The following is a 25,796-nucleotide window of genomic DNA, read 5'->3' as shown; positions in this document are numbered from 1 at the left end:
CCACTTCAGAAAATGTTGTAGTCACAAATTATACTCTTTTCATAGAATGACGTGTGTGTGTGTGTGTGTTTGTTTGTATTTAGAGCCTCTAATGAGTTTCCATGCTGTATCCCAGCGCAGTGTATTCAGTAGTAGTACTCAGCATGAGTTCTCTCTTTCTTTCGTTCTCTCTCTCCCTTTCCCCAGGGTCAGCCTCCTTTCACTCAAGCGTGTCTAACAAGGAGGAAAACAGAAGAGACACAGTCCGCATAAGAAACCAGGACATCAACACACTCTGTCAACTCAATGACAGCTCCCACAAATCCTATTCAATTCCTCTCTACACTCTTAAAAGAAATGGTTCTATTTAGAACCAAAAATGGTTCTATCACCCGCTTCATATATGGAACTCCAAAATGGTTCTATATAGAACCACTTTAATGGGTTCCATAAAAAGAACCCCAAATGGTTCTTTGAATCCAAGTTAGATGGTTCTATATAGAACCATTTAAGGGTTCTTTATTATTAAACAAGTTATTATTGAATAAGAAAATATAAACAATCCAGAAAATTCAAAATGTTTACATTTATTCAACTGATTATACAAAAATATCAGTGTAATTTAAAATTGCACCTCTGTATACTCTGCATTAGACAGCAAATTTCACATTTTACATTTAAGATGTTTAATTACATTTAACCATTTAGTTTGAATTATTTCATTTAAGCATTTTCACTTTGCAAAAAACATACATAAGCTTGTTTATGTACATATACAGTACTTCACTTTTACATATATCTCTGAAAGGAGGAAAAACTAAATATTTTTTGATATTTGACAGTGCAGATAAAAATCAATACATGAACAATTAAAACAACTATTAAATAGCTCTACAATTTACACAAGTTGACTGTACATTTTCAGTACAGGTATTGGTGTTCTTTTGCCGTGCTCTTGTCTAAGTTTAAGCATATATTTTTGAATAAAAGTCATTGTGTGCTTAATGTCAACCGGGTATTGCACATTGAAGAGAAAATAGACTGCAAATAGGCATTCCACAGCCTGTGTCATGTCAATGTCTGCCTCTCTTATGATGTTCACATTGTCCATTATAATGCTGATGCTTTCAGCCTTGAGGGGATCAGGAGAGCCGTTAAACACTATGGTTGGTGTAGCACCTTTGGGTTCCTGTAAAACAAACCATTTCACATTTTGAGTGCTTTTCACCAATAAACAGAAGTCATCAAATAGACTTAAAATTACCCCATAATTTACTTAGCAACAAACCAACCAATGTATATGACTGTTTCTCCAGTTTGACACAATCTGAGATATATTTAATAATAAAAAGCTTTGTAATGTGTTTGAATGTCAACATTGCTGATGACTGAAGAACATTCAACATGCTACCACGTCGGTTCAACTTTGATTACTTTGAATCTCATCGGTTCTTTCGTTCTATTAACTGAATCGTTCATGACACAACACAGATATGACAGCTAAGCACGTGACACGCAAGAACCAACAAGACTCATAATTATTGATGTGAAGCTGATGTGCCACCCCATTGGATGTTATTCCCTTATCTATACATAGTCTAATTATAGCAACCTATCTTGGCAAATGTAATCTTTTTATCTCACTAACGTACCATTTGTATGTACCATTTTGCTTTAGAAGACAAGTATTAACCCCTGGAGTTGTACAGATTTCTTTTATGATTTAAATTGGGGTGCTATTCAATGACATTACAAAGCAGTGCAAATAGTACAAAGTTTATGACTAAAGAAGAGAGTGAGTATTATAGGGTAAATAATTTTTTTTTTTAAATTGTTACAAATTTGGCATAAGGGTGAGTTAACCGACTAATAATTTTATATTTGCATGAACAGGTCCTTTAATTCAAGTCAAGTGCATCAAATATTAATGAAACTACAGAAAAACTATACTTACACTATCCACACAGTAGAGGAAGCTGGCGTTTTCTTTAAATAGTGCTGGCAATAAAATGAGTGCAGCATTCCTAACGAGACCTACAAACAGATACAAATGATTGTATATTAGGTACAGAAATCAATTAAGGGGATAGTTTACCCAAAAATGAAAATTCTGTCATCATTCACTCACCCATGTCATTTTAAACCTATATAGTTTTATTTCTTCAGCATAACATAAAAAATATATATATTTTGAAGAATGTTGTTAACCGAATAATGCTGGTACTCATTCACTTCTATTATATGGACACCATCTTTGTTCGGTTACCATCCTTCTTCTAAATATCTTCTTCTGTGTTCTGAAGAAGAAAGTCATAAAGATTTGAAATGAAATGATTTGAGTAAAGGATGACAATTTTTATTTGGGGGTAAACTATTCCTTTAATATTTGCATTATTTTAATACATGTTTTCACTTATACAATTTATAGGAGCTACAACCTTTACATTGACAATGCAAACAATGCAACTTTACACTGGGCATGGAACAGATAGGTTGGATGGGGAAAAATATATGGTGTAGTTACCTTCTGTGGTTTCCTCTGCTAGTCCAGTGAGATTGGCGTAGAGTTTTTTTTGACTTCCTTCTTTTGCACTCCTGATGATGTTTGGTGCCATTTCATTCAGAGATGTTTCCATGTTCTTCGCCAAGTCTGTTCCAAACCTCATTGTCATTTCATGCAGCATCTTAAATACAAAACAGTAAAATTACTACAGGTGCTTATATCCAAATTACACACTTTCAGCCAAACAAGTTCCTTATCCCTATCCCTAGTTCACTTTGAAAATAAATTTTGGTATGTTTTAGCTTACCTCAAGGGCACTCGAGTACTTCGACTCAGCACAGTAAAAAGTCATGCCTGATCCTCTTCCCCTTGACAGAAGTGAGAGGAAGAGGATCAGGCGTGACTTTTTACTGCGCTGAGTCGAAGTAATCCAAAAAGTGCTATTCCGCCATACATTATAGTAATCCTTTTTAACCTGCTTAGAAAAGCGCCACGTTTTATTTTGTGTCACCATACTTGGTCGTATAACTACTCGTGTAACTGTTTTTAAATAGGGAAAACGTTGATGTGTTTGGTCACTTATAAATTCATTGCTGTTAGATACCATTGAATATACTGGGCTAAGCTAAGTGCATCAAAGTGTCACCGCGCACCAGAGCGATTAAGTGCACGCACCGAGATGAGAGAGGTATGTATCAACTCGTCTTAGTTAAGGGAATAACATAGTTTAATATGAAAAAAACCTTGGAGTATCCCTTTAACAGCCTGGTGTGAAAGTGGCTAACATGGTTTATGAAGTTTGTGGAATTACCTCCTGCATATTCTTTGTGTGCGTGACATGAGCGCACACAGTGCGTGTCTTCTGCAGGTCGTTCTTACCAAATTTTAAGCCAAAATGTGCCCAGATGTCGGCTTTAAAGTAGTTGGAGCATTTTACATTTTCTAGCACTCGCGTCTCGCCTCCCTCTGCCATTGTATGCTACCCACCAAAGCACGTACGCAACAGAAGACATCAGAAAAGCGTCCGAAAAGTACATTATAATTGGTTATGGTCTATTATTGAACTGATACCGAACCGTCTTCGTCTGCATCGTGGTGCATTGTAGAAACAATTAATTTCGGTAGAATTTGCGCTAGAGCTCCCATTTCTAAATGACCTCAATTTTTAACAGCAGTATATATATCTAAAATTAAAATAATAAAATAAGAATAAAACAAAATAACTTTATATCAAATAAAATACTTCATATTTGGCAAACGCTTTTATCTAAAGGGACTTGCATTGTGTTCAATCTATACATTGTATGTGTTCCCTGGGATACCCTTTTGCATTGCTAACACATTGCTCTACCAAATCATGGGCTATAGGAATTCACAGAAATATAATTACACTGATTTTTCTTATCTGCCTGGCACAAAATGTAACAATGTTTACTCACAAGCTGTGGCACTCCAAGAAAAGGAAACTGCTCCATTACTTCAGCTGCAGGCCTGTCCATAAGCTGTACTCTTTTGAAAAGAGTGCGCTTCATCCGGTTCTTGACTTCAGAGTAACTGGGATTGCTTTTACGCAACTCCAGGGTGATGGCATTAATGTGTTCCCGGAAACTTGTCTCATCCTCACCCATTACTTCCAGGTCCAACACAATCTGAGGTAGGAAGACAGTATTGTGCAGTACGTAAATATGAATCAAAGTCACAGAATACAATATTTAAGATTCAAACATTTAAAAACTGATATATCACTTAAGGATCACTAAACCAAATACCTCCTGCGAACAAGCAGAATCTTTAAATGCCAATATATCCAATGGTTCTCTTCTACATTTTGCACTCTGAAATAATTGTCAACATGTACTTCATGTTAAGACAAATTTAATCTGCCTTCGACATTAAATTTATTGAACTGAACTTGCCTCTTGTTGTTGACCAAGTTCCTCCGAATCTGTTTGTCCAGCACACTTCCTTTTAATCCCATACTTCTCCTTCATTTGCAGGACGATCGATGAGCTAACCAAGGGAATCCTTTCTTTTTTAAATTTGTTTCTAAGGCATTCCAACAAGGTATCCTGTAGACACATTTATAATTTCTTTTTAAATTGAATTTTTTTTTTTCTGTGTTAGATTTTTTTTAATGAGCAATGATCTTAATATTGTCACAATATTAAAATAACTGCAATATTTTCATACATAACCAGAGGAGCTGCCATCCTTCAAAAATGGAAAGCAGGTGATCAAACTCCCCAGAACATCTCCATACATTTTATGATTTGGGTACCTAAGAAATATAATCAAATACATTATTTCAGTACCCAACAACCAATAAGTTTAAAGGGTTAGTTCACCCAAAAATGAAAATTCTGTCAGTAATTACTCACCCTCATGTTGTTCCTACCCCGTAAGACCTTCGTTCATCTTCGGAACACAAATTAAGATATTTTTGATGAAATCTGAGAGCTGGATCACTCCTCCATAGGCTGCTATATGACTGAAACTAGCTGGCCCAGAAAAGTTATTAGAGAGATCATTAATGCAGTCCAAGTGACTACAGTGACTCAATCTTAAGTATATCAAGCGACGAGAATACTTTTGGTGTGCAAAAAAATAAAAATAAAGTAACAACTTTATTCCACTATTCATTTCCTTCTCTCTGGGCCTCGAGTAAGTTCACGTAGTGTTTTTGCGCAGCGTGTCAGTGATGTACGTCATACGCATCACACACATGACCAGTGTCGGCCAATAGTGAGCCTACGTGGTGACGTGTAACACAGACGCACTGCGCAAAAACACTACGTGAACTAACTCAAGGCCCAGAGAGAAGGAAATGAATAGTGGAATAAAGTCGTTATTTTATTTTTATTTTTTTGCGCACAAAAAGTATTCTCGTCGCTTGATATACTAAAGATTGAGCCACTGTAGTCACTTGGACTATATTAATGATCTCTTTAATAACTTTTCTGGGCCAGCAAGTTTCAATCCCTTAGAAGCCTATGGAGGAGTGCGACAGCTATCAGATTTCATCAAAAATATCTTAATTTGTGTTCCGAAGATGAACGAAGGTCTTACGGGGTAGGAACAACATGAGGGTGAGTAATTACTGACAGAATTTTACATTTTGGGCGAACTAACCCTTTAATATAAAATACATTTAACTTTTATAAAATACAATGAAATACAATACTGTACCAGGTGTGCTTAGTGATGCTGTCAAACAACACTTGAATCAGTAATGCACGGATGTGGGACTTGTCCTTCTTCTTAAAGCCGGGATCCTTCCTCTGCAAAGCTGCTTGCAGTTCAGGGGGAAAGACAGGCAGGTTGTATACTGCTGGCCAAGGTTGGGCAACAAATGAGCCCTCATTCTCACAGGGTTCTTGTCTGTAAACATGAATACAATGTTGAAGTCTTTTATACAGGATTTCATTTTACTTGCCACAATAGAGTTTGTTCAAAATTCAAAACAATGATACATACCGAGTACAAGATATTTGAGGCACTTCAGTTTCCAGGCTGTTTGAAGAAATATAAAAATATAAATTAAGATAAGGATTTTAAGCTTGTTTAGCATTTGTTTGTTTTATATTTAACAACAATGATTAATATTTAACAACACAGACTTACTTTTTTAACTTATTAAGCTCCTTCATAAATGTCACCTGATGTTTCATTACAGGAAAAAGTCTTTCCACCATCCTTTCCGTGAGACCCAGCAGAGTCTCTCCATCAATTTGTTGCTCTGTGCAAAAAAAAAACACAAAAAAAACATTACATATTCTAAAGAAGAAATAATAAATAAGAGAGAGACATGCCACAGAGGTACAATATATTTACCTAGAATACTGCACTCTGTGGTATAATGTAATATACTTGGTATCATCATGCACATATGTGTCAAGAGGATGAAATTCTTTCTCCTCCCCTGGCTGCACAAGAATCCACTCCTTCTGGTCCTCCAATTTGAAAGCATGGTAATGTCTTTCAAATGTTATTGGTATCCGCAGCTTGCCGAAGATCATCCAAGCACCCCTGAACCGCAAAATCTTCACAATCTTCATAAAGATTGGGATGTCCTCCTCCACAAGATCTATAATTAAGTTGTCTCCCACACAGTATTTCACGTTGTTGGTCATAAGAGAGCTACAAACACCAAGCTTCTCATCACCCTGAACATCCTCTGCCTCACTTCTTCCAATCACACCTTTCTGTATCTCCAGTGGTAATGCGCGGAAAGGTACTACCCGTTCACCCTCCGTGTAGTTGTCCTGACGCAGGGAATCCAGCGAAGTCAGTTCCCAGCACTGCCTTAACTGATGCCTCTTGGCAAGGGTGTAGCTGAGATTCTTGAAGTTACACGTGTTGTGGGCTAATCGCTTGAAGTATTGGTGCTTTCCCTCGAATCTCATGCACCACAGCTGTTTCAGTGGCCCAAACTTCAATATCAGTTGTGGATAATGAATGAGAAAGTGTAGTTTTGGAGTGAAAGTCTCTGGGAATACAGACTGGAAGGAGGACAGGAATTCGCCTATCTGAAGGCTTAGAAAAGGGATGATTTTCTTTTGTATGGTGGGTGACAAAATCACATCTCCTATATCCCTACACTTCAGGTAAATGTCCCAGTGCACCTCACCTTCTGGAATGTAATGTCCAATGAGAAATGGCAAAATCCTGAAGAGGCACCAGACCTGAGCTGCAGACCCTGATAGTGTGTTTTTCTTTAGGACAGAATCTGGAAGTTTCTGAGGGAGGTTAGCCCGTTCATTTCTCCCTATCTTAAATGCATCCAATTCAGCATTTATCTGATTTAATGAGACAATGTGCAAAAAATGTAATGCCTGGATAACTCTGGTAACCACAAGAGGCACCACACCCTCAAGAAAATCGTGCATTAAGTCAGGGGGAAAGTTTTTTGTCACATCAAAGTAGTCCAGCTCAGCGAAAGGGCACTCACTGACCACACCATATGTCTGTTTGGATATTCCACTACTTTCCCTGAGTGCTTGCAGATGGTACTGATGTACCTGAGAAGATCGAATTATTACATCATCTTCATTAACGTGAGACCTTAGGTCTTTGTAGTTGATCATACAAAAGCGACAGATCCGTCCACTGCTAAAGCAGCAGGTGAAACCTGCCAGGCTGTGAGCAGACAAGTTGTCAGCTGAAATAGTGGCAAGGGCGCATTTCAAAATGATGTTCTGACCATTTACACTGACCTGGAGTCCTTGAGTGTACAACAGTTTCAGGTCATTAATCAGGGGAAGCAAGATGTCTCTGTATGAGTACTTCTTTAGAAATTGATTTCTTACAAGTAAGCACAAATGTATATGCCTCAATTGTGATTTGCAGTTAGATTCAAGATTGCCAATCATAAAATAGAAAGCTGCTAATTTGTGAACCGATCTTTTAGACCCCAAGGGGTTTACCACTTCATATTCATCAGTGTACAGATGTAATCTTACAATATTAGGATCTCCAAAAAAGGGGCTCTCACGGAATAATTCTCCATCTGTGTAACTACTTAAAAAATCTGTACTTGGGGCTTGTTCACAGGTTCTTCGATATGATTCAAATATGTCAGGTTTCTCCAATTGAGTCTTCAGAACATCAATGATAGGCACATACTGAAATGTGTCCTCCTTTCCCTGGCTATTGGTTCCAAGAATGTGCTTGACTGGCTCCACTAAGTGTAGATGTTCTTTGCAATATTTGAAAAGTTGATAATCTGACTGAATATAGGAAAACACACTTTCAATAAGTGTCTGATTATTTAGCAAGTTATCCAAGTCTTCCTGGTCCTCTAGTCTAAATCCAGATTTTGTCAAGTGGAATTTTATGATTTCAAAATAATTTTGTTGAAAAAATTTCAAGATGAACTCCAAGCTGGAAACAATGGTATCCTGAGTTGCTTTAGGAAGTAAATGTTTTTCTTGAAGATTTAATATAAAGAGGGCTACATGCTGTCTCAGTCCCAATAACACAGTTTCTAAATCAATTCCAAGGAAAGAATTTTGGTTGTTCTCTAGCAGATCATCTTCAGGAACCTCCTCCTCACTTTCATTATTGTCTTCAAATACAGTAGCCTTTTCAAATAGGGGATGTTGCAAAGCTTGCCTGTGCTTTCGATAGATATGGTTTCTGTAACTTGCAACAGTTTTATATCTTCTAAAACATCGCTCAATGTCACAGGTAACACTAAAATCTGCTTGGTGGTTATGTTGCACTTGCAGGTGAGTTAGAAACTTTGTGAGTTGAAACTTCACAACATCACAAAATGAACATTTATAAATTTTCATCTGTAACGTTACCTCTGAAACTTTCTTTTGCATCAATGAGGTTTATAGTTTGAAGCCAGTGGCACGTGTCATCTACTGACCATTTATCAACCATGGTTATCTGGGGATGAAAAAAAACAAAGAATAAATAACACTTCATAAACCAACTATGCATTAAACACACCTAACCTTAAACATTTTTGGCTTTATAACATTTGAATACTAAAATGTAACCTTGTGCTATCATCACTTTAATCCAGCGCATGCATCACAGTAAACATAAACGAACACTGCACTGCAACTGTGTCTTTGCACAGTTTTAATAGCTACAGACCGGCCGGAAGTTTTGAACTGTAGCAGTGTCCACTTTCCTGCTGAGTTTAGCTCCAACCCTGATAAAACACACCTGAACAAGCTAATCAAGATCCTCGTCTGGTCTGGGTTGGAGTTAAAAACTGCACGAAAGTATCTTGCGGGGCCAAAGTGAAGAACTAACATTACACCTGTTAACATAGGCCTGGGAAAAATACTCACCGCAAAATGAGTAGGCCTATGTGTGAAACTGCGACACACTTTCACATAATCATTCACCTCCGTCTTCCACCCGGTTCACTTTTATTTGAATCGGCGCCGTTTATTTGAACAACGAGCGCGCACTTAATTGAAATGAACGTTAAAATTCACGCTTCTGACTGGAAGCTCGTCTACTTATAACACAGCTATCTTATTGTAGTTAACAATTCCGTTAACATTAACAAGGAAATAAAGGGAGACTATATCTTAATTAATTTAAAAACCGGAGCAAAATTAATTTAACAGGGCTTGAACCGACGGCTGACGAAGCCCGTCAGTGCTTCACACCAGTGTTTTTGAGGTAAATTTTGCTTCTAGTATCAGTGTTCAACACAAGGGCTACTCTAACAAATATAAATATTAACTGTAATACAAAATATTTCGGTAAAATCATTTCAAAAATGTAAAAACTTAACTTACCTTAGTGTATGAACGAGCAGAAATGGCGGACTCCTCAGTTTGAAAAATTAACTGTCACTTGTCTCGACTCCTCTCGAGATTCATCTTCGCCAATCCACCAATAGGAATTCAAGGATGACGCAACGCATACCGGGGAGGGGGAGGGGGTCTTTTTATGATTATTTGTTTTTAATGTTCCCTTCGTACATATCACAATATGGTATACAAAATAAAGACAACTCCTGGTTAGTTTATGTTTTTCTTCACAAATTTATTTCTTAAAAAAGGTAAACTATAATGTAAAGTAATATAAGTTTCATGCTAATGTACAGCTCAAATCATACACTGACTAGATATTAATATTTTTGAATAGCTACAGCAGTCATTCTCATGGGTCTTGACTCAAAAAGCTTTGTGATTGTGTTGAGTAAGGCCTATAATTATAGTGTAATCTTTAGTTTAAACTTCAGTCATAAAACATGAATTATAGAACCATTTTAATAAAAAAAAGGTTCTTTGCATGCAAGGGTTCTACATAGAACCATTTTTTTGGTAAAAGGTTCTATTGGCCAAGTACGAAACCCCAGGGTTCTATATAGAACCTTGAGGAACCCTTTTTTTTAAGAGTGTATAGATCCTTTCCCTCAATCTTTTCACTTACTAGCAGTTTCATCTTAATTCTTGAAAAAAAGACATCCTCCCATCCATCCTCCAATGTTTTGACAACATCCTCTGTTCTCTTTCCTCAGCATCCTTCATTCAGTCTTTTCAAAATCATAGTTGTGTAACACCCTCTTATATTTCCCACATGTCTTCAGTACACTAATATAATTTGTGCAGGACTTGTTTTTTTTTTTTTTTTTAAGCAGTTTAATCCTCATCAGAGATGACAGTCAGAGGGTGTCGAGGGTGTACGACAGCTCAATGGCATCCACATGATTATATGTGTACAAGCGCATGTTTACATGTTGCTTGTGGGTTGTTACACGTGTGATAGACAGGACTCCCCTCTGCCTCAACCCACCACACTTTCCACCTCTCCCCCAGAACATAAACAGTCTGCACCTTAGGAATGTTATCCCAAACCTACTAATTTGCCTTGATTACATTAATATTTTTCAACTGAAATTGCCCTTTTCCCCTTCCTATTGCTTGTGTTTATTTTCTCTCTCTCTCTCTTTCTCTCTCGTCCTCCTCCTCCTCTTCTCCTGCTTGTTCATTGCATTCTCTATTAAAACTAAATTAGAGGCCATTAGCTGGAAGACGGATGCCCTGCAGTTCCGGTCTGGCTGTGAGCTGGAGCTGGGGGTATTGTGGGCAAGACGGGCTTGCTCTCTGGAGATCTGTTGGCTGGAGTCACACCGGGGTAAAGAGGGAAAAAGAGGGAGTGAGGTAAAGATAAAGAATACGATAACAAGTGAGTCAAGAGTGAGTAATTGCTGCTTTCAGGCATGAACAGTTCTTGCACTTCCTCCTTAAGCGTCATTGTCTTGGTCTTTAAGTTAGATGAGGTATCGTGATGAGAAACCAAAATAGCTTTGAACAAAGGTCTACAGGATATTGGGATTGGGCACAAAAATGCGTTTTTAAATTCCAATTCAGTTCCTAATTTAGAATTTCAGATGAGGTTGCAAACATGATGCAGAATTGCATTTTGACTGTAAGAAATGAGACTAAAAATAAACTGGAATTCAAAGAAATGCAAATAACCAACACAGTCAATGGCAAATTCATGTATTTTCATATGACCAAATTTTTACGTTTTCGTATGATCTGCTGATGCCCCAGTGACAGTTATGTTTAGGGTTGGGATTTGGGGCGGATCATGATGTTTTTTTTTTTTTTTTTAAATCACGTGGTTGAATGATTCACATTGCACAAATTCATACGAAAATGCCACCTTGTAAAATAGTTGTTTTCGCGTGAGACTGGGTTGATATAGCTGTCATTTTTAACAAGAGCATAAGAATTGTCAAGACAAATATTCAGTTAATTCCACTTCCTGCCATTCCTATCCCTTTTTCAGTTGAACTTCCTGTCATTCATTTCAAACTGGTTTGCTTTTAATTGATTTGCTTTTTTCATTTTATTGAATTAAAACACATTTCAGTGAAGTCTGCTTCTTTTTCTAAATTATGATGTCAGCTCATTTAAAGTTACACACTTTTCTAGTAATGAATGAATCAAAATATTCTTTATTTAAAATATTACCTACAAATGTATTATGTAAAAATACAAATATAATAACACTTCTGCACGAAATTGCTCTTATTCACTGATTTTTTTTTTTTTTTTTTTAAATTTACTACCATAATATAAATTCAATAAAATTTCAGGAATTTAATTGAAGTTTTCAAGGCGTTATGCATTATTATTCACCCCTGCATACAAAGACATTTCCTTAGTGTATACCCCACACATATTTATATATAGTTTCACTGAGCTGTATGGTGTACAGGTTATGTTCAGTGAATATTTCCTCTGGTCAAAGATGTTCAAGAGCAGGTGTTGTTCTGTTTTCTGACTTAAGCACAGCAGCTGTTCTAGGGTGGATGAGTGTTCTTTCTTCATTTTTACCACAATCATATTACCATGCAGACCTCATCCACTCCAGTCTTACTGACCACAGGTGGTTCTTCCATTCCGACACTAGATATTGATGCTGTAATGTCCTTTTTCCACTGATGGGGTGTACGGTCACTGAATCTTTCTAAGTCAGGAAGAGCATGCGGTGTATAAAATGTCAAGCATAATTGTCTTTTTAAGAATAGATACTGCTTGAATTCTTAAGGCAATTCATTCGAGAGATATCCTAATTTCACAGCATTTCGCTCTCTGATACCCTGCCAGCTGGTTAGCGAAGGGTTTTACTATCAGTTGATTTTGTGCTTCAGTGGAGAGGGTCATCTTTCAGTGGCACCTCGAATGTTTCTTTTGACTTGGAGGAAATGGGTCAAATCCAAGATGCAGAGAGGTAGAGAGAGACATTGCAGCACAAGGCACAGCGCCAAGAGAAATTCTCGCTCTCCATCCACCATCCCCTAGCTTTTTTTAAAGAGGTCTTTCTTTCAGGGATATTCGAAACAAACACACTAAACCCATTTTATTTGTTTTTTTGTGTCTTATTTGGTCGGGACAAACAAATGATGAAGTAAACATGGAATTATTCACCTCTGGATAAAGATACACATTTGGAAAAAAAATGAAAACATAAAAGCATATAATTCCTTCCAAACTCCTGCACAGATTTTAATGGCCATTCCAGAGCAGTGCTGGCAAGCATTATAAGGTTTTAGATGTTTGGTTTGACATTTGAGTTTGAAATTGCATTAAAAGAAAAGGATTCCTGTCTTTAGACCTCAGTGTCTTAAGGTGTTATATTGATTCAGATGTTGACATATGGACTAATACTGAAAAAGTACAGTAGTTGTGATAATAGTTTACCACTAATACAAACCATCATCATTTTTGAAATTCCCCTTTGGGGAATTTGATTGACTTGTCGGCATAAAAATAATTCCCCAAGTCATCTGGACAGTGGTTTAGTTCTGGTTCAGGAAGACGTCTGTTTCGTGCGTGCGCTCTGCGTGTGGAGGTGCATTCAGACTGATCTGTGGGGAATTGAACCGCTCGAATCCTGCCACTTTTATCTCTTCCAGCTTCTCCTATCTGCAGTCTGTAATTGCAAACTGCTGTTTACACAGAAGGACTTTTTATCTTCTTCACCCTCCCTTCCCCTCACGGAGCTTCCACCATGCATCGCACTCTTCTGCCCGTGTCACATTTAGCAGTCTGAGGGCCTGTGTTTTTAGAAGGGTGCTCATGAGCACCCATTATGCAAAATAACATAGTGTCAGAAGGCTGGAGGATTTCAGTAACAGCAACAGAGTGATGGCCTTGGAAGGACAGTAACACTCATTCAGAAAATAAACATTGCCTCTGAAGTTTCTGAAGGCTGTTTTATGTTTTCAAGTGTTTATTACCTCTCTAAACATGTAATAGTTCTGGCTTTTGAGGATCACTTTTTTGTAAACATTGAGTTCTTGAACCTTTCGAGCAGGGTTGTGAAGCATTCAGAACTAAATTTAGAATGCCTTTTTTAATTCACAATTTAATTCATGAATTTGATCAAATTTAAAATGAAGTAGCAAGCAGGATGCAGAACTGGAATTTGGATGCAAGGAAGCAGTAATTCAAAGATTCAATGGAGTTTCTTTTGAATTGGAAAATCAATGTTTTTAAGACAAACTTTAAATGTTGACTTGACAAAGCCTTGTTTGAAACTTGAACAGGGTTTAAAGATGGACAGGTGGAAAGATAGATTGGAAGGTTTGTAGTATTGAATTGCCACATATAGAAATTTGTGTCTATCACACAACAATTGTGGAGCAGGATAAAATAACACTACATTTCCCAGAATGCATTACCCATGTTGAATTTATCTGAATTGCAATTCAGGTAAATTCGTCTTTCTGTCATTCTTATACAATGTCCTGCTCTCTAGATCTCCTTATAAGACTAGCTTACCATACTGAATGCAACCCATCAAACCACAGGCAGCTTTTTTTCTGTTCTGAGCTATCTGAAAATGTGTTGACACAAACACTTTTCCCTGTAGTTCATTTTAAAGAACAGTTACATGTAAGCCACATAAGATCTGTGGTTATCCAGTATTTCACCACCTCAAAAAGGAAATGTAAAACATCTTGAGCTGTTGATGTAAATGGATTACACAATTTAATGACTGTTTTGCACAGTGTGTGAACTCAAACCTGGGCTTATCTGTGCTGCGGTCTTTGGGCTGGCTAGCAGAAACGATATCCCCCTGAAACCAAAGCTGTCAATTTCAGACCCCAGAATAATTTGCCATTAGTCTACCATACAGTATGTATGACTATAATGACATTCCTAATGTGAGAGGGTTAAAAGTAAATGTGTTCAGCCCAAGCCGGCTCTTAGCCTGACGTAGAAGAGCCAGGCTGAGCTTTGCATCACTCTGAATTGGAGTTTAAAGGTGGCCATGTTGGAGATGTGAAATTGGCCTGTGTCATGGAACAGTTGAGCTCATTGCTCACTAAATGACTAGTCAAACTGGAGCTGTCTCAGTGTTATAAGCTCTGAGAGTGAGAAAGATCTGTAGGGTCTGTCATTTGAAATTAAAGATGAAGAAATATAAGACCCAGCTCCATGGTTTTGGAGTGACAAAACAAATAAACAAACTTGTGAGCATGTATTTATCCCTGGATGCCGCTAGGGCAGTGGTTACAGTATGTGTTCACAAAACAAGTATGTGCCTGGGACATAGTGAGTTGCTGTAACAAGTGAATCTCACAGCTTATTATGTCATCCTTAGCTTGGATGGATTTCTTCCACTAGAAGTACAGGCAAGATATGGAAAACGGCGCTAGCATAATTAATACATAATACATTAATACAATGCATTTTAATTTCAAGTGCAACCTGCTGAACAAATACCAGAAATGTTGCATGTTTTCAGCCTGTGGTTTAGCACAGAGAGAGCGCGGTCATACTGGGAGTTTAGAACAAGGTCAGAGATCATGTGAGGATGGTTTGATGGAGAGTTAAAGACAATAGGATACTGTCAGAATTTTACAGTGAGTTTGAACGGCATCTTTGGTTCAAAGATGATTTGAGATCAATTTTTTTTTTTATGCACTACACATATCGGTCGCATACACTGTATATTATGTTTCACACATACACATTACTTAATTTGTGGATGGGGATTTTGTTATGGTACTCATGTTTTCTTTGATAAATAGAATGTTCAAATGAACAGCGTTATTTGAAATGAAGAAAATTGTAACAATGTCAACTATAATTTGTGATCAATTTAATGTGTCCTTGCTGAATAATTAATTTCTTTTATAAAATATCATAAACATGTCATAATTGCCATACAATGGTTTATAAATGTGTGCTTGAGCAATATTTATACAGTACTATCACAAAATGATTTTTTTTTTTTTATTATTGTACATCTCTATAATGTCTTGCCTAGACCGCCAAAATCCTCACTCAGAATTTAGGATTCCCCACCTTCAAAATTCAGTTTTAACTTCTGGATAATGTCATAATGTTGTAAAAAGTGGGAGGAAACTTACTACAAAACTCCTTTTGTGTGGTCGTATGTCAAGAAATCTAAACACCACATTCAGTGTATTCATTTATGCATGTTTTGTGTTTATGTTAAGGTGGGGACCTGAGAACCTACATTTTCCCTAGATTTTGTCATTGTGGTCTCACATTTAACTAATTTGCAAAACTTGCTTCATCTCACATGGTTTCAATTGCCTTGTCCTGGAGACCTCAGGGGCTGTGGCTGGGGTGCAGACCTGCCCTGTGTGCAGGGGAGCAGGCGAATGCAGGGAAACCAATACCTGGAGAGAGCTCAGTGTAGAAGGAGAGATCGGGGAACGCAGGGAGGGAGAAATGAAAGAGAGAACCTCAGTTAATGAGGTCTAACACACCATTGCTCCCGGCTCCATCATCACTCCCATCACTCTATTCAAGTTGTTTTCATTAACTCTTGAGAGATGACATGTTGAATAAGAGAGGAAATGCTTTTTTCACCTTCTTTTTTCTCAACAGTCATCAGGGAGGTGCTGAACTCTTAGGCTCCTCCCCAGCATTTCCCGTGACATTTCCTCCCATCACATTCCTCCCGCTCTGATGCAACGTAGCATGATCTTATCATTCTTATAAAATATTCATCACACATACGGGAGAGTCAGGAGCCTCGTGTTTGCTCTCTCTCCGTGTGTCTCAGCTCTCAGTGGGAAGAGGAAGAGCTGAGCTGATGGAGAGGTGGAACACAAACAATGACGGTCTCTATTCACTGTCACTGTTTCGGAACGGTTTGTTTTGTGTAAGGCTGTGATTTCCAGATAAGTAATTTGCGGATGGGCCATTGTAGCTTCTCCACAGAAGAGAAGGTCGTTTTGGGTCAGGGGTCCGGTCCACGTATATCAGGAGAAGTTGAATTCTGGGTAAAACTCTAAAACAGAGTGTACTTATAGGGGTCCAGTCAGCAGTTCTCTCTGCAGCGTCCCAGATCTAAGATCTTCTCCAAACTTGGATTTACTTCTCCACCTGGAGATAACTCATAATTGTGACTTTTCGTCTCAGAAACTTTAAATCTTACATTTGCAACTTTAGTTCTTGTGGCTGAATTTGTCTAACAATGTGATTATCTCGCAATGTGACTAGATCTCACAGTTGTGACTTTTTCACTTTTTCACAAATTTCTGTGTTTCACAAATATTTGTGGCTTGTGTATATCTTGATATGTCTCATTATGACTTCTTTATATCACAACTTTTCCCCTCACAATTCCAACTTTAAATCGAATAATTGTGTCTTTTTATCTTTTAGTTCTGACTTTATTTCTACAATTACCCTTGGTGTTTTTATAATTTTTTAGACCAACTTTTAGCATGACTAGATTCTAAATTCCCTGCGACAAAATGACATTTTATTTCCAAAATGACATTTCTCAGAAAAACAAGAAAACAACAACTATCAAACCAATAGGAAGCTTTTGAGGCATGTGTCCACAAACATAATTTCATGTAGACTTTGAGCAGAATCAAAAATCAAAAGTTACACAACAAGTTATAGGAGTGAGTTTAATATTATACTGTATAGCAGTACAATATAGGCTACATAAGGCACAGACCATTGACCTATTAGCATTAGAGGGCTGTTTTAAATGTGAGTACCAGCTGTGAATGGACCACGTCTGCACTGATACGATCAACAGCAGAGCTGCATTTTATAACAAACAAGAGCTGCGATAAATAATGGGCTATTTACCCTGCACCGCAGACATAAACAATGGCCCCTTATGGCTGTAGTCTGCTCATTTAGCTATACCACCGCCATTATTACAATTAAGGTTCAGTGCCAATGAATCCGTGGTTTTCCTGCTTGCATGAATAGAGAGGGGGGTGTAGACTAATTTTGCACAAGATGATAACCTACTATGTTTTTTTTTTGACAGAGACGCTGCAATTGCAGAATGATTTGTAATTGTTGTGCAAAGGACACAAGAATGCTGCTGCTCATAAAGTGGGCCGCAGAGGTTGAGCTGTCAGAGATTTCAAGCACAAGCTCCAAGTCTTCATGCTGTGAGTTGTACTTGGACTCTTTGTTGAGCACACATGAAAGAAATATTTGAAACGAAAAGTGCTCCATCTTTTTTTTAAAGTAGCTTCCATGTCAGTTTTATAAGGTTATAAAACTGACATGGAAGTTACTTTTGAAAAACAAAAAACAAAGTTACTTTTTAACATTAATAAGTTTTGTGTTCTGTGCTTTAAACGTTTCGTTTTACCAGCATTTTGTGTGGTTGGTTAACACTTTATTCATTTAGCTTTTACTTTTTGAAATATAAATTGTATCACACTCACAAAAAGGTCCAAGGTAGATCCAATAGTCCATTCTGTCAGGTGTCATCTAATGCACTTCTGTGTATAATGTAGCACTCTTGTGGCATCTCAGTGATGCATGGGAGCATTTACAGCAGGAGTCAGACCTTGGAGCCACAAAGGCATGCACAGTGCACAGTCTCAGCATTGTAGGAGCCAATGTCAACTCAACTAAATCTTCAAAGCATCTGCCATGGAGGACAAGGAGTCAACGTTGTATAATTGTGTGTGTGCAGTAAATAAACTTCAGTAAATAAACCACATTCAGTTCCAGGCCTGTGAGTCAGTTGAATAAAGAGCAGAGAAACTTTCTCTTTATATGAGGATGTCATATGATTGTGTTTGGAAAGTGAGTGAGACAGTTATTTACAGCTTTGCATTGCTAAAGGATTTGTAAACATCACAACTTAAATAGGCTGTGGGTTTATGTAATCTCATGTATCTGAGAACATCTTGAAGGATAATATTAATTTAATAAGTAACAAGTGCAGTAAAGTGATTTAAGTCGTACCATAATAAATGTGTGTTGTGTGACATACGGTATAGCTTCAAGTGGAGTAGTAACTTGGTGTATTAATATAGAATTAAACTGATGTTCAGTTAATTTATTGGTTTGATTACAGTGACCTCAGTGTGGCTTATCCAATCAAATTTTATGACTAGAACTTGGTATGACATTTTTTGAAATGCATGTTATTGGTCCTATTGTGAAAAATCTATGCATGCATTTTTTATAAAAAAAATAATAATCTTAATTTAACCAAAAACCTGAACTTCCAGTGAAATGACAGATATATACTGGGTATTTCCAATCATTTAGTCTGTTTAAACCTCTCCCCTTTTTGTCTGCATTCGGATCTGCTTCCATCCAATCAACAACCGGTCGATTGAACAAATTGCCCACCTTATATTTCACTTAGATGGATGTCATGGTATGGAAGAAAAGATCTGTTGCTAATCCAATTTCATTGTGACTTTAAATCTCTGTAAATATATTTTGAGGTTTAGAGGTTACAATTATAATTAATCTGATTACAGCTTTGTCCTCTTAACTCTAAATGTCTGTTTACAGTTTCCTCTGATTCCATAAATTTATTTTTGGGATGTCATATACAATATATATACAAGGAAAAAATGTCATGGTTTGCCAATGTAACAATCACAAAGCCCACGTGATTCTTGGTGCTCTTAAAGTGGAGTGTTTCATCTGTAGAGTAAAATAGCTGGCTTTTTAGGGGTGCTTTAAGGAGGACAGTCTTTAGGGAGCTGAGGTTAAAGAGTTTGATGAAGGGATGGATGAACATTTCAAACACACTCATGTACTAATGCACTTTATTTTCTCTCTCTCTCCATTAAAAACAGAAGAATCTAGTGTTGTCTTGGTGAATCAACAAATCCACCACCACAAAATGACATTTGCAAATGTTCTCCACCTTTTAAAGACATTGCAATGTGTAAAATGTCCACCCTTACGGTTCAGTTCTAACTGCAAAAACGGAAAGCTTTTATTGTTTAGAACTCTTGCTAAGAGAAGCAGCTAATAAAAACCGATCCGATGAGGATGTTTAGTGCCCAGGATGTCAACTGGGCTAGTTTTTCTCATGAACTGGCTAAGTGAGGATGAAGGTCTTGGGTTAGACAAAGGTGAGAAAAGCAAAGAGAAGAAATCTCCGTACGCCACTTGATTTCATGAGGAACATTTAGGCACAGTCCCAAACCAAGCTGAGGCTCTGGGACTGTGAACTATTATTCAAGTTCTACACACGACCAATTGCACAATGTACATTTGCTTTTGGCCATGCGGACCCTCCAGAGAAAGTGAGATTGATGAGGCCCTGTGTGTGTGTATAATAGTTAGGATGTGTGTGTGTGTGTGTGTGTGTGTGTGTACATTGGTTCGGACATTCTGCATACACGTCCCCTTATATTTGTTTGCCTGTCTTTTACGTCTGTTCCTTTGTCTCTCGCTGTAATTACAAAAGACTGTGCTGAACTTAACGATATGTATCTCCTGGCTGGTGTTTGGCCTCCGAACAATTATCAGAACGCTGTAAATAGCAGCCGGCAGAGTTGGAACAAGGAAACGGTCTTGACACAATCTGCACCATCGCTCGTTTCACTAATGGTTTCCTAAAATGGCTCAGATCGGTTTCTCTGTGATGCATTGCCGTTTCCGTTCGGAGATTTCAGAGCCTCAGATATGATGAATTGCAGGGAGCAAAAGATGTTTTTACTCTGTTAATAAGACAAGTTTTCAGATGGGTCTTGAGAAGCTTGTTGTGTGATGAAGTGCAGCATGTGAAGAGGCTTTCTATCAGCACTTACAATTTATGTCCGACTCTGGTTAAGGCATGCCTTGCATCCCTAGTGATTGAGGATGTAACTGCAAAGGAATTTGCTTATGATAAAAGTGCTTTCATATGTCCTCCCTGAGTTAAGTGCTTCGACTTTTGTCAATATTATACACTTTTAACTGCTTCCAGTGGGAAAAGTGCCATGCATAATCCTACATTTGGCAGAAAAAATAATAAAATTAATGTAACAATACACTGTGCTGGAAACATTATGTGAATCTAATTTTATGGATCATTATATCTATATCTTGCACTTCTCAGCAAAGTGTGTTAATATTTGGGAAAACTTAATGAATGATAATAACAGTTTATTTTCCATTTTCTCTTATAAATTTCTTTCATTTGTTAGTTTTAGTTATCCTATATCAATGTGGTTTGCTTTAGTTGTACTATGCTAGAGCTGCCATGATTAATGCGCTAACTGGTATCATTTAAAATTGTTACATTTCTCAGTACATTCTAGTGTTATTGCTATCTCCTGGAATGTTCATTTTTATTATATGCAGATGGGTTTTAACTCCATGTCCATGAAATTTAACGCCTGACCTGCACACATAACCATTTATTTTATATTTTATCAACAAGGTTTGTGAGGAGCGCATTCAGATAATCAATCAGTTCTGCACAGGTGGAGCTTGTCTAAATAATCAACTTGCACAAATTGTGTGTGTGTGTATATATATATATATATTTTCAACTTACCTCTGTCCCACAACAGTTTTCCAGCATCCCTCCTCCACCCCAAATCCTCACTCTTAACTATTCTCATCCCAGACTATGGATGTGTGTGTGTGTGTGTGTGGGTGTGGGGCTATATTCCGGGCTCGGAGCCCTCCCTCAGGACAGCATGCCAAATATACTTCATATTTGCTCAATCTGATTATATGTAAGTATTAAACACTATATTAAACACTAATGTTCTGTGCTGGTTGAACAGATCAGTACAGTACTGTTCAGTTCTGACAGCGTTCCTTTACCTCTCTGCTCTGTGGTAGTCTCAGGAGTACGAAGGAAGCCTTGACCCTACTGCCAGCTCTGGCCACTCTGTGGGAAAATATCAGAATGTTATTGTAAGTACGATGAATTGCTCCTGACACATTTGTTTATAGACTTGCTTGAATAATGGGAACATTAAATATTTGGCCCAAAATAATAATAATCCATTTCCTCCCTGAAAAAAAATCCTAATCATATGAAAATAAAAAAGCAAACAGTCAGCTGAATTACTTTATTTGTGAGAGGTTGATAACGATCGTCCAGCACACCACTTTATTTGCAAACATTAACTCCAGTTTGTATACTGTATGTGGCTCCACTAGTCTTTGGCCACTGTCAGGATTCATGATTTGCAGATTTGGGCCATAAATGTCAAATGAGCAATGTTGTTTCTGGGTGCCAGCAGCACTTTCTGAAATAAAGAGGCTCATTTGGAATGAAACACAATATGAAGGCCATTTTATGTCAGCAGCATCCACAGAAGCCAAGGCTGACAGAATAAAGACATGACTCACCCAAAAAAACACCAGTTTTTGTCTACATGATGAAAGTCAAAACAACATTGGACCCTATTGACTTTCATTTTTCTAAAAATCTTCTTGTGTGTTCCGCAGAAGACCAAGTCAGGTTTGGAACAAGTTAACATCATGATTTGAGTAAAATAATGTTTGTTTTTAGGTGAACTAGCCCTTGAAAGGCTGTCCTTCACTTCTGCTCATCTTGAGGTTCTCCTGTATGCAACATAGATTTCGATTGAGATCATAATGCATTCTACATTAGCGCCTACATTAGTGTCAAACGTAGCAGTTAAATTCCTGTGAGATTTCACACTTGTATAAAGAATGCTCTGTAAACATCACACGCATGTGGAGATCTGGCATGTGCAAAATGCATACATACGCTGTGTGAGGGACACATGACAAAGTGGTTTACACATCGAGATCAAGGCTATTGACCTTTTTGTTTAGTCTTCGATGTTGTTTCTGAAGATTTGTGTATAAGGCAGGTCATGGGACGTGTGTGTGTGTGTGTGTTTAAGAGGGAAAGCAAGGCTCTTTAATTTGAAATCTTGAGGTATGGCTGGCAGGCTGGAGGATGTCTGATCTTCCAGCTAAGGAGCGTTGATGAAGTCATAGTGGGAGGGGTGCAGTGGAATGTCCTGGCCCTGGAGCTATAAGCATGATATTCATCATTCCCTCTCTCACTCTAAATATACAAATAAACAAACTTCACACATTCCATCTACTTAATGAGTTCTAGAGGAAATTTTAAACTGCCATTCTTCCATTCAGTTTGCCAATTTAAATGGTGAATCCAGCTTTGGCAGTGTATATATATATATATATATATATATATATATATATATATATATATATATATATATATATATATATTTCAAAAATGTTTATTTTGCTCACCAAGGCTTCATTTAAAAATACACTTATTGCAGTCTAAAATAACTGTTTTCTCTTTAATATACTTTAAAATAGAATTTATTCCTGTGATGCAAAGTTGAATTTTCAGGAGACATTACTTCAGTCTTCAGTGTCACATGATCCTTCAGAAATATTGGTGCTCGAGTAACATTTATTATTATTATCATCAATGTTAAAACCATTTTTTGAGGATTTTTTATTTTTTTAAAGAATAGAACATTTAAATTGAAATACAAATCTTTTTGTGACTTTATAATGGTTTTTTATGTGTCCTTGCAAAATAAAAGTAATAATTCCTTCTTTTTTTAACTGTAGCAATAATGATATTTTCCTAATTATATTTTTAATAGGGATGCAAATATACCAGTACCATGTTGGTTATTGTCCAAAATTAGAGATTTTTTTTTTTTCAAATCCCAAAATGCATATATTTTTATAACTTGTGACACCTAAATCGGATAATTTTTAGTAGTTATTTGGGTTTTACTTTACTTTTTATCAGTTATTAGTCATAATATAAAAACTTTATATCAGGGCACACAGTACCTCAGTTTTATTATGGAAATAATTTTGTTCCAGTACTGCTGGCTAGGTGTGAAAAACAACATTACCTTTTTAAGGGTATAAATTATTTATTAATTATTACCATATGAATTAGGCTATTAGACTGATAAGTTTTGACATTTTGAGGACAAGTTTAAAATGAATTTCCACAATGTAATGAAAAAAATAAGCAGAATTCTGTAATCAACTGTAATCATACATACATGAGATCTGTCAGTGAAACATATGAACAGTTTAGTTCTCAGTAACACTAAAGTTGGGCTTAAAATTATTATTGAAATAATAAAATCAACCAGTAAATGACTACAGTCCTGTAGCGCACATTTCATTTTTAAATGATTTTGTAATATTTTATTTTATGCATAATTTGAGTTGTTGATTTCGACTAGACCACCGTGCCAGCAAAGTTTCAGACCTGTCACTACTCACACTGAACGGATACATCCATGAAATCTCCACAAAATCAAACTTTTTGGCTACTAAACAAATAGAAAAATGAAAATCCCAGCTGCGCTGTCAGGTTTTGAATCATCCATATTCATGGTATTGAAAAGCTATTTGGCTGCCAGTCTAGTTTGGCTCACATTGTATTACCGTAAGTCATTTTTCCCCCTCTCTAATCTGCTCCCTCAGGTGAAAGTGGAGGGTGATAAAGACTTTGTACTTGGTGCCTGTCTCCTCAGGGTTGAGTGCTGTATTAGAGGCTTAGAGTGAGGACATGCAGTAATATTACATGTTAATGAATAATAGCACTTGGGGTTCCAGCTCTGCAAGTTCGCCAGCTTTTCCTCAACACTCAGTACTAGAGGCGGTCGAAGTAAAGTTCAGTGGAGTAAGCGCAGTAAATCATAGACAGTTAACTCAGAACCAGCCTCCTGTTGCATGCTAATTTAAGGATGATGAGAGGGTGTGTTGTGTTATGTTTCATTTTAGTACCTGTTGTTAAAGAACTGGATGTTGCATAAATCCTTTAATGTTAATGTGCACCCTATACAAGATCTTTATCTTCGTAAAGGTGTCACTTAAGAATGTTAAACCTCCGACCGCCAACACAATAAAGCATTCAGATATTAACTGATGGTCTTTGGGATTTGTTCAACCATGTTTCCTATTTAATTGTAATGATATCCTCTGCACCCGTTCGCCCTCTCTTTCTGTGAATGGAGTGCAGGTAAGACCTGGGTGGGTCCTTCCGTTTCATGACATATTTTGAAAGTATGAGCTTTGCTTTGTGTTAAAAGCTATTAAGGAGCACTCGTATACTCTTTCATGCACTTCCTCTAGAAGAAACTCAGTATACAGAGGCTTAGTTTGAAGTAGGTATATGATCACATTGTGTTGTTTTCATTAATTGTTGTGACAACACAAATGTGAGAAGTTTAATGTGTGTGCACTAATATTAAATACCTTAGGTTTATAAAGTTAAATCAAGTACATTTTAGCTGCCACTTCCTGTGGTGTTGTTTGCATGATTTGTCGCCCCTCAGGACTCATTTACCATATGATACTGGCCCAGAAACATTCAATATAATTCTGTTTCCGAACACTGTACAACGTTATTCTTAAAAGGATCAACATCCAAAGGCAATAAGAAGCTCTGGCTGATGATTTCTTTGTTGGAGCCATTTATTCAGCTAACAAAAGATGCAGAACACTGGAAGTAAGGTGGATTAAGTGGGTAAAATGCATTGTTGGACAGTTACTCATGGCTTCAGTGGTTCAAACTTTTATTCAATGGGCGGTCTATAAAAACAGGATTTTCATTGTTAACATTTTGTATATTTGTGTAACCTTCCGCAGTGTTATTTTAAACTTAAAATATAACTCGTAAAATAGGACTGGTGTATAAATTTTCAATAGGACATAAAAGCTTTTATATCTAGGAAAATGCCATTAACGTGATCGAATTCTTAAAATGTCAAGTTTTTGGGCGCATATGATTCCTTTCGTTCCAGGTGTACTACTATCTTACATGGAAGATAAAGAAAGCGATTAAGGAGAGTACAAGAGAGTGAGTACAAAAACTTCTACTATTTCAATCCATGACATCTTTAATCTTCTCTGAACTTCTCTCTTTAGACGTTGAACTCCTTGGAAGCAACTCTACAGATCCTTACCCCGGACAGAGCAGATGTGCCAAGGCAGTGCATGCGTGAGATCTCTGCTCCCTGTGATGGGGATTCATCACTTGTCGGTATTAGCAGATGGACTTTGAGGATGAATCACATCCGTGTGTATTCGCCTGTAAGACCTAGCTGGGCATTTGTGTA

At 37.2% G+C, this 25,796-nt stretch overlaps 1 protein-coding gene across 4 annotated transcripts; it reads right to left on the bottom strand.

Annotated features, from left to right (window-relative positions):
* Nucleotides 1–614: 614 nt before the first annotated feature.
* LOC113090870 (sterile alpha motif domain-containing protein 3-like) lies at nt 615–10,095 on the bottom strand. Of its 4 annotated transcripts, none has more exons than XM_026256473.1 (12): nt 9,748–10,095; nt 6,314–8,875; nt 6,104–6,218; nt 5,957–5,992; nt 5,669–5,860; nt 4,673–4,760; nt 4,399–4,551; nt 4,252–4,317; nt 3,922–4,131; nt 2,504–2,663; nt 1,934–2,013; nt 615–1,168 (listed from the first exon to the last, which is right to left on the bottom strand). In XM_026256473.1, the coding sequence occupies exons 2-12, from the start codon at nt 6,447–6,449 to the stop codon at nt 878–880; spliced, it is 1,527 nt and encodes a 508-aa protein (XP_026112258.1). In that variant the 5' UTR covers nt 6,450–8,875; nt 9,748–10,095; the 3' UTR covers nt 615–877. The 4 variants fall into 4 exon arrangements, with proteins under 4 accessions (XP_026112258.1, XP_026112259.1, XP_026112260.1 ...); XM_026256474.1 differs by having other exon boundaries at nt 8,788–8,875; XM_026256475.1 differs by lacking the exon at nt 4,252–4,317.
* Nucleotides 10,096–25,796: the final 15,701 nt, after the last annotated feature.

This window comes from Carassius auratus, unplaced genomic scaffold (genome assembly GCF_003368295.1).
Source record: "Carassius auratus strain Wakin unplaced genomic scaffold, ASM336829v1 scaf_tig00214049, whole genome shotgun sequence".
Taxonomy (NCBI): Eukaryota; Metazoa; Chordata; class Actinopteri; order Cypriniformes; family Cyprinidae; genus Carassius; species Carassius auratus.
This window is presented reverse-complemented; position numbering and strand designations above follow the sequence as displayed.